Source organism: Medicago sativa, chromosome 2 (genome assembly GCF_051527215.1).
Source record: "Medicago sativa cultivar Bolivia chromosome 2, Bolivia_mono, whole genome shotgun sequence".
Taxonomy (NCBI): domain Eukaryota; kingdom Viridiplantae; phylum Streptophyta; class Magnoliopsida; order Fabales; family Fabaceae; genus Medicago; species Medicago sativa.
Genome location: NC_140750.1, coordinates 38,383,849 through 38,393,672, shown reverse-complemented (window position 1 = coordinate 38,393,672; position 9,824 = coordinate 38,383,849). Strand labels below are relative to the sequence as shown.

The 9,824-nt window shown below is 39.1% G+C and overlaps 1 protein-coding gene across 1 annotated transcript; it reads left to right on the top strand.

Annotated features, from left to right (window-relative positions):
• Positions 1-368: 368 nt before the first annotated feature.
• On the top strand, positions 369-9,580 carry LOC146946736 (uncharacterized). Its single transcript, XM_085748292.1, has 5 exons — positions 369-401; positions 3,849-3,858; positions 5,669-7,427; positions 7,998-8,057; positions 8,436-9,580. Exons 1-5 carry the CDS (start codon positions 369-371, stop codon positions 9,511-9,513), a joined length of 2,940 nt encoding a protein of 979 aa, XP_085604418.1. The 3' UTR covers positions 9,514-9,580.
• Positions 9,581-9,824: the final 244 nt, after the last annotated feature.

The following is a 9,824-nucleotide window of genomic DNA, read 5'->3' as shown; positions in this document are numbered from 1 at the left end:
GCAAACCTAATAAAGCAAATGAGCGGGAAAAAATTAGGTTAAATTGTTGCAGACGTAACAAAATTAATAAATAAGGATAAGTGTAGAAAATATTTTCTTCAAAAAAAAATGCAAGAGGATAGAATGAAATTGGTGCGATGCATTTTTTAGATGGAATTTGTTAGGTTAAATAATTACAAACCTAATAAAGCAAATGAGCGGGAAAAAATTAGGTTAAATTGCTGCAGACGTAACAAAATTAATAAATAAGGATTACTACTACTTGTCATTTTATTTATTTATTCCTTTATGATTTAGAATGTATTTAGGGACAAATGTATATATAAATGAGAATCTTGCATTGCATGCATATTTATTTATTCCGCTTTATGTCTAAAAAGAAAAAAATCAAAAAAATAGTAGTGTAGTTTAATCCAAGGAAAAGGGGATTTTCATCTTGATCCAACATCATTATGAAAAATCCCTCACGCTTTAGTTCATTTTATCACGCTTGATTTTTGGCTTAATTCGTTGTTAGAAGGTGTATGTGAACTTTGCTCTCACCTTTCACTAAACAAAAAACTTTTATCTTCCACCGCCTTGTTCTCTCTCCCTTTCTAATCCAAATTTGTTCTTCCAAGATGTAGATCCATCGCCGGTGATGGTGTGCTCGGCCTTACGGCGACATCACCATCAATCTCCAGCTTGTGGTTTGCTCTCATCGCCGCGTTTTTAGCTATGTTTTCATCAGATTAGCCAGTGTTGATTCGGTTCTGTTTCAAGCAGCTTAGACAATGGAGGTTGCGATGGTAAACAAAGCTGGAGGTTTCTGGGTTGTTTTCCCAGTGTTTTGTCGGTTTGGGTTTGGTTTTCACCGCTATGATCGTTTTCGCCGCCGTCGTGGTTTTGGGTGGTTGTTCGTGTGTGTTGTTGTTTGGGTTTTGGTGGCAAACTCCTTCTGATGGTTGTGTTCCGTTTTGTTTGTTCAGTGCTGTTTTTTCGTCGGCCGTCGGTGGGCTGTTTGTTGCTATGGGTTCCGACAGTTTTCAGTTGTTGCTGTTTGCTATGTTTTTCTTTTTGTTACGGAAGATGAAGATGGGTGGCGAGACCGGCTTGTCTGGTTCGTAAATCTCGAACCTAGTTCCGGGTTTGAGACGGGTTCTCTAGTTCTGTCCTGATATGCTCGAAAGGGTTAGGTGCGTAGACGCTCCATGTTGACCGATGTTGTTGGTTATCGTGCCCTGAGGATATTATCTACCGCGATTCTGCATCGTTGGTGGACTGTGATTACAAGACCTATGCATGCTTCGGTTCGTAAATGGTTGGTTTAGCCTGAAAGGGCTTTTGGAACTTGGGTCGTTTCTGTGTTGGCAATCGATCCATACGCCTTTTTAAAGCTCTGAATGTTCACTCTACATTTTTTTGTAAATCGGTTTCGTGCCCACACATGGGTTCTCTGGATTGTCTGTGGTAGTGATTGTTTAGAGTTGTGTGTCCTTTTTTATACGACTTATGTGCTTATTTGTTGGATCCCCTTTACAGGTTGTTTCTGTGGTTTACTGGTCAGGTTTATGCCCCCCAGTCTTGTACTTCCTGATCTTTTTATTTATTTCTTATTTTGGCTTAAATTTTTTTTGGCTTAATTAAAAAAATATAAAATCACAAAAACATTCAAATATTCAGAAACTCAAAAACTTCTTTTCTAAACAAACCTTGATTTTCAATCAAGTGATTCCTCATCTTTTTTAAATCAAACTTCAATCAATTTAATCATATTAGACTTTGTTTTCTTCAATTAAAATCAATCAAATCCACTTTACTTTTGCCACTTTGCCTTTTTATCTTTAAAATCATTTTCAAAAATTAAAATCAATCAAAACAAATCACTCTGCTTTTTACCCCGAACTACGTGATTTTGATCCCGCTTAGGTACGTAGGCAAAATACTTTGTCTTACCAAATCAACAAAATACAAAAAACATTTTCTTTCTTTATTTACATTAATATTTTTGCAAGCAATTCATTCAATCTTAGCACAAAAATAAATAAACGCAAGAGGTTCCTATAGAGTAATATAGACGTTTAGGGTTCTAATACCTTCCCTTTATGTAACCAACCCCTGAACCTTTAATCTCTAAAAATATAGGGTTTATTCGATCTTTTCCCCTTTTCCTTACAAAAAATAAAAGCCCGGTGGTGAACTAAAATTGCGAGTCAACGCTAATCAATAACTTGATATCCGAAAATCACCGCGACACACATCTTTCTCAACCTGACCATGAATCAGAACCTAGGCAAACATGGTCTGGGCCTCTGAATGAGATGCCTCTTAAAACCTGTTTTCTAGGTGAAGAGCATCAAATCTCTTCTGAGTTACCCATTCCAGCACTGGATACTGAATCTAAGCTAGAGCTTCTACAGAGGCGTAGGATGAAATAGAGTATGAAACTCATGTTATTTTCTCAAAAGTCAAGATCCTAAAGTAATTCAATTTCAAGATAAAATGGAAACTGACTACAGAAGCCATGAAGGCTTAGATTATGGAAGTCATGTTTGAACAAAAGTGCAAGAGTGAGATTCAGGTTGAGCTAATCAGAAAGCAGGAAGAACTGGACAGGAAAATGCAGAAGCATCATAAAGAATCTTTGAGAAAGCAAGTTCAACTAGTTAAGGAGCAAGAAGAAATGGCAAAGAAGCAAGATCAAGCCAATGCTGGGATTGCCTCCCTTCTGGATATGATGAAGAAACAACAGAAACCATAGAACCTTTAGTTGCATATCATTTTATTGTCTCTGTTATTTTATGCTTACTTGATGACACCTCGTAATCTTAGTTTTCTTAGGCTTTTTGTTGACATTTTGGATCATATTCACTGTAATTCTGGGAGCTAAGAGCCACAAAGAAGCAAAATGGAAGATTTCATAGAAGTCAGAAATCGGTTACTGAATTTTCACATCGGTGACCGATTTTGCTGCTGATTTTTATGCTGCCAGCGCTGGAATTTTCGGCCACCGAAGCATGTATTTCGGCCACCGATTGTACGAAATGCTGGCACGCATTTTGGGTTTAATGAGGGGTTCGGCCACCGATTTGGGGGGTTCGGACACCGATTTTCTACAGCTCTATTTAATGGAAACTCGTTTTCAGAATTAGGGTACACGTTTTTTAGAGAGCAAGAAGCACAGAAACACAGAGGAAGCACTCGGGAGCATCATTGAAGGAGATTTAGCAAGGATCATTGATGAATCATTCTTGTAATCTTTCCTTTATCCCTTTTTCTTGCTTAATGATTATGTGTAACTAAACCCTCCATTGTTGGGGATGAGTAACCTAGATGAACATGATTGTCATATGACCTAGTTTTTATTATTGATGAAATTCATTGAATTGCTTTTCTTATCTCTGCTCTTAATGCTTTTTATTGATTGATCACCGTTAAATTGATTTACGGTTTATTTTGTGAAACGGAAGTGGAATTTATAAACGCTTTGAGATAAGAAATCCTTGCCTTTGTAATCTAGGAATAGATGCAAACCCTTGGAATCAATTGAGAATCCTTGTTCGTTCATGCTTAATTCTGATCTTAAAACGCACTAAGGAATTAGGTGTTTATTTTAGAATTAACGTTTCTGTCACTAAGGAATTAGGGCACGAATTTTATAGAGGATTCGGTAGCAATTAGATGAGTCGATTCAATAGTAATAATTAGGTTGTTAACATGAATTAGTCATCTAGTAAAACTCATCCCCAACACTTTTCTCTTATTAAATTTTGAACCGTATTTACTTTGCTTAATTTTCAATATTGCGATCAACAAACTTCATAACCTTTTGTTCAATTAAGTTCTAAATACGATTCAATAGTATAAAGCGATCCTCGAGTTCGACACTCGGTCTTACCGTTTTAATTTTACTACTTACACGATTTCGTACAATTGCGAAATCGCTATCATGTTTTTGGCGCCGTTGCCGGGGATTGCCAAATCACTGTTGAATTTTATTTTTCTTAATTGAAATTTTTTTGCTCTGCAACAAAATTATTGCTTTGATATTATTTTAAATTATTACTCACTCTTTGTCTAACCTTGTATGCGAGGCCAGCCCTCAGCTGAACTTACCTTTATTCCAGAAGTTGAAAAATTCTACCGAGCAATCCGGAAAGAAACAAAACTCAGAAAACTTCGAGAAAAGGAAGTGGCTAATACAGTGGAGATCGACACGGACGAAGAGGTATTCGAAGTAGACAAAGATATGGAGGGACAACAGCCACCGGCCCAGCCTGAAGAAAGACTTCTCGGAGACTATGGGGCCCGTGACAGAAACCGAAATAGGTTGACCATTACTAATCAGCCTGTAACGGTGGACAAGTTTGAGATCAATCCCGGTCTATTGCGGGAGTTGAAGGAGAATCAGTATGCTGGAAAGTACAATGAAGATGCCAACAAGCACTTGAAGAGTTTCTTGATACTCTATGAGACAGCAAAAGTGCAAGGGCACTCTGAAGAAGCCAAACGGTTGAGACTTTTCCGTTTACTTTGACTGATGACGCTTATGAGTGGTTTGATTCCTTACCTGCTGGTAGTATAACAACTTGGAATGAGATGGAAGACAAGTTCTTGGAGCAATTCTTTCCTACAGCCCTGTTTGTGAGAAGGCGACAAGACATTTCCAGTTTCCAACAGAAAGAGGGAGAGTCCTTGGGAGAAGCTTATAAAAGATATAAGAAGCTACTATCAGCATGTCCCGAGCACAACTTTGATACTACTGTTCAGATGCAAATGTTCTATAATGGTCTACGTTTGGCTACTAGACAAGTTCTTGATACAGCTTCTGGTGGTTCCATAAATTTCAAAACCGCCTCTAAAATAATCAAGGTCATTGAAGCTGTTGCACTTAATGAACAAATGGATTTGTATGATAGAACTGGTGGTACAAAAGGAGGACTCATAGATCTGAATCAACTTGAGATCAAAAATGCTCAAGCCATACTCACTGGTAAGCAGATTCAAGATGCAGTATCCGCTGAAGTGACAAAGAGAATGGCAGCCCTCAATTTAACTCAACCACAGGTTGCCCCGGTGAATCAAATGAACACTGTCAAATGTGATTGGTGCACTGACCCTCATTTCACTATACATTGTGATGTGCCCATGGATGCAACCCAAGTGGAGATGGTGAACTACCTCAGCAATCAAGGGAACCAGCTTAGAAATAACCCCTTTGCAAATACATATAATCCAGGCTGGAGGAACCATCCAAATTTCTCATGGAAAAATCAACAAGGTGGTTCTCAAAATCAACAACAAGGGGGTTATCAAGGAGGTCCATCAAACCAAGCTCCAAAGAAGGCGGATTGGGAGTTAGCAATTGAAGCAATGGCTACCAACATGAATTCCTTAGCTCAAGAAACCAGAGAGGCTCAAAAGAATACAAGGGCTTCGATCAAAAATCTTGAAACTCAAGTTGGGCAAATTGCTCAACAACTCACTCAAAGAGCTCCAGGAACCCTTCCAAGCAACACTGTTATCAATCCAAGAGATCATGAAAATGTGAACATGGTTACCACAAGAAGCATGAAGAAGGATGAATCACTATCATCTCAAGCTAAACATGATGGAGGTGACTCGCCTCCTGAACTAATTGAAGTGGAGGTTGAAGTGCGTGATCATGTTGTTACTCAAGTTGTTGAAGAGCCGGAAAAGAAAAAGAAAGATGAGGCTCCAAAGCCACAAATCAAGCTGCCTTACCCTCAAAGGTTGAAGAAAGAAAAAGATGACAAGTGCTTTGCAAAATTCATTGAGATGTTCAAGAAGCTACAAATCAACATTCCTTTTGCTGAAGCTATCCAACAAATGCCTTCATATGCAAAATTCATGAAGGAAATACTTTCAAGGAAGAGAACAATTGATGATGAAGATGTGATGCTCACCGAGCAATATAGTGCTGTTTTACAAAGAAAAATCCCTAGGAAGCTAAAAGATCCTGGTAGTGTTACGATTCCTTGTACCATTGGAGATAGAACTTTTAAGAAGGCGTTGATTGATCTTGGAGCTAGTGTGAGCTTGATGCCTTTGTCTATTTATAAGAAGTTGGGCATTGGAAGAGTAAGAGACACAAGGATGACTCTACAGTTTGCAGATAAGTCTTACAAATTTCCCTATGGCATAGTTGAAGATGTTCTCGTGAAAGTTGATAAATTCATCTTCCCGGTAGATTTTGTCATTCTTGAGATGGAAGAAGATGATGATATTCCTTTGATACTAGGAAGACCATTCTTGCAAACTGGAAGGTGTTTAATTGACATGGAAGATGGCACTTTAACTTTGAAATTCTTTGATGAGGTGGTGAAATTGAATGTTCTTAAAGCTATGAAGCACCCCGAAGAGAAAGAAAAATGCTATAGGGTCGACATGATCAAATCCTTTGTGAAAGAAAAACTCCAAAAAGAGATACCAGCCCTACCACTTGAAAGAGTCTTAAGCTTGCCACCAGAAATTGCACAAGAAAGTGAGGATCCTAAAGAATGTGAAGTCTTAGCTATGTTGGAGGCCTCTCCATCCCACAACCGTCACACCCCTACTAGGTGGGAGGAACTTCATCCTCAAGACGAAGTTGTGGAGAAATCAAAAGAAGCACCGGTAGTCGAACTCAAACAATTACCTTCTCACTTGAAGTATGTGTTCCTTGGTGAGAAAGAGAAGTACCCAACCATTATTAGTTCTAACTTTAGCAAACTTGAAGAAGAAAAATTGTTAAGGGTGCTTAGAATGTACAAGGGTGCTCTGCGTTGGTCTATTGAGGATTTGAAAGGTATTAGCCCTACTTTTTGCATGCACAAAATTCTGATGGAGGATAATTTTAAGCCGGTGGTGCAACCTCAAAGAAGACTAAATCCAGCCATGAAAGAGGTAATCAGAAAGGAGGTTGTCAAGCTACTTGAAGCAGGTATCATTTATCCCATTTCAGACAGTTCGTGGGTGAGTCCCATCCAAGTTGTTCCTAAAAAGGGTGGGACTACCGTGGTTACAAATGAGAAGAATGAGATGATCCCAACACGTACAGTCACTGGGTGGAGAGTTTGTATCGACTATAGGAGGCTGAATACCGCAACAAGGAAAGATCATTTCCCACTACCTTTCATTGATCAAATGTTAGAGAGGTTAGCGGGTCATGAGTACTACTGTTTCTTGGACGGGTACTCTGGCTATAATCAAATTGCGGTGGCACCTGAAGATCAAGAGAAAACTGCTTTCACATGTCCTTATGGGATATTTGCTTACAGGAGGATGCCATTTGGGCTATGCAATGCCCCTGCCACGTTCCAAAGGTGTGTCATGTCCATATTCTCCGATATGCTTGAAAAACATATCGAAGTTTTTATGGACGATTTCTCTGTCTTTGGCTCTTCTTTTGATAATTGTTTGCATAATTTATCTCTTGTATTGGAAAGATGTCAAAAAGCTAATTTAGTCCTAAACTGGGAAAAATGCCATTTCATGGTGAGAGAGGGAATTGTTTTGGGTCACCGAATCTCCCACAAGAGGATAGAAGTTGACCAAGCTAAAATTGAAGTAATTGAAAAACTCCCTCCTCCCACTAATGAGAAAGGCATTCGAAGCTTTTTAGGCCATGCAGGTTTTTATAGGAGGTTTATCAAAGATTTTTCAAAAATAGCAAAACCCCTCACTAACCTGCTTGTCAAAGACATTCCTTTCCAATTCAATGATGAGTGTTTGAATGCTTTTAATACTTTGAAGCAAAAATTGATCACTGCCCCTATTGTCATTGCACCTGATTGGTCACTACCTTTTGAAATTATGTGTGATGCAAGTGACATAGCTGTTGGGGCAGTACTTGGTCAAAGAAAAGATAAGTTGTTGCATGTTATTTATTAGGCCAGTCATGTTCTGAATCCGGCACAACTTAACTATGCCACCACTGAAAAAGAACTTCTGGCTGTTGTTTATGCTTTTGATAAATTTAGATCTTACTTGTTAGGGTCTAAAGTTATTGTTTACACTGACCACGCTGCACTAAGGTACTTGTTTTCTAAGCAGGAATCTAAGCCAAGGCTTCTTAGGTGGATACTTTTGTTGCAGGAATTTGATTTAGAGATCTGTGACAAGAAAGGATCGGAGAACACGGTGGCTGACCATCTTTCTCGCATGGAGAAGATGGATGAAACAGAGGAGGAGAGGCCTATCAAGGACCTCTTTGCTGATGAGCACATCTTAGCTTTTACGATGGTGCCGTGGTTCGCGGACTATGCGAACTACATGGTGGGTAAGATTATTCCTCTTGACTTTAACTCCCAACAACGAAAGAAATTCCTACATGACTGCAAGTCATATGTGTGGGATGAACCATTTTTGTACAAAAGGGGGGTTGATGGTTTGTTAAGAAGGTGTGTCCCCGAAGATGAACAAGAAAAGGTGTTGTGGCACTGCCATGACTCCAGCTATGGGGGACACTTTAGTGGGGATAGGACTGCTGCAAAGGTCCTTCAGTCAGGCCTGTTTTGGCCTACTCTGTTTAAAGATGCTTTCACCTACGTTAAGAAATGTGACCGCTGCCAACGCACAGGAAATATTTCAAAAAGAAACGAGATGCCACAAAATCCTGTGTTAGAAGTGGAAATTTTTGATGTGTGGGGGATTGATTTCATGGGACCATTCCCATCCTCATACTCAAAGATGTACATTTTGGTGGCATTGGACTACGTTTCTAAGTGGGTGGAAGCAATTGCCACGCAAACCAATGATGCTCAAGTAGTGGTTGCCTTCCTTAAGAAAAACATTTTTTCACGCTTTGGGGTTCCTAGAGCTTTAATTAGTGATGAAGGCACCCACTTCCTCAATCGAAAGATGGAGGCGTTGTTGAAAAAGTACAATGTGCATCATCGGATTGCCACACCCTACCATCCTCAGACTAGTGGACAAGTAGAAGTGTCCAATATGCAAATCAAGCAAATTTTAGAAAAAACTGTGAACTCGTCCCGAAAGGATTGGTCTCTTAAGCTTGATGATGCCTTATGGGCATATAGGACTGACTTCAAAACACCTATAGGTATGTCCCCTTTTCAAATTGTCTATGGAAAATCTTGTCATTTGCCCTTAGAGCTCGAACACAAGGCTTTGTGGGCAACTAAGCTCCTTAATTTTGATCTTTTTAAAGCAGGTGAGTCTAGAATTCTTCAACTCCATGAGTTGGATGAATTCCGGAACTATGCCTACGAGAATGCCAAAATTTATAAAGAAAAAACAAAGAAATGGCATGACAAAAAGATTCAAATTAGGGAGTTTAGAGAAGGGCAACTTGTTTTACTTTTTAATTCCAGGTTGAGGCTGTTCCCTGGAAAGCTGAAGTCAAGGTGGTCCGGGCCATTCAAAGTGGCGAAAGTTTATTCGTACGGTGCTATTGAGGTACAACACTTGGATTCTGACAAGACCTTCAAGGTCAATGGACAAAGACTCAAACCATACTATGGGGGAGAGTCGGAGCGTTCAAGGGAGTCCATTTTGTTACAATCCACTTGAAGAAAGAAAAGTGGACCGTCAAGCTTAGGACGTTAAACCAGCGCTTGATGGGAGGCAACCCATCGTAGGTATAAATTTTTCTTTTCGTTATCTTTGCATTTGTTTTATGAAAAATGTGGGCACTACAGATTTGAAGTCCCACACAAAAAATTTAGAAATTTCCTTTTGAAAATGTCAAAAATTGGTAGTCGTTTTTCACAACCGGTGACCAATTTTTGACACCAAAATTGCATTTTTCATCAATTTTTGTACAGTTTTTCGAAATTCAAAAAAAAAAAGGGGGTTTATCGGTTACCGATTGCCCCACATCG

Excerpts from the sequence above, each read along its gene's own strand:
- LOC146946736 (XM_085748292.1), top strand. The coding sequence starts at position 369 with ATGTCTAAAAAGAAAAAAATCAAAAAAATAGTA. Across the intron at positions 7,428-7,997 it reads TTATCTCTTGTATTGGAAAG|TGACCACGCTGCACTAAGGT; the intron begins ATGTCAAAAAGC and ends TATTGTTTACAC. Across the intron at positions 8,058-8,435 it reads TCTAAGCCAAGGCTTCTTAG|CTATGGGGGACACTTTAGTG; the intron begins GTGGATACTTTT and ends CCATGACTCCAG.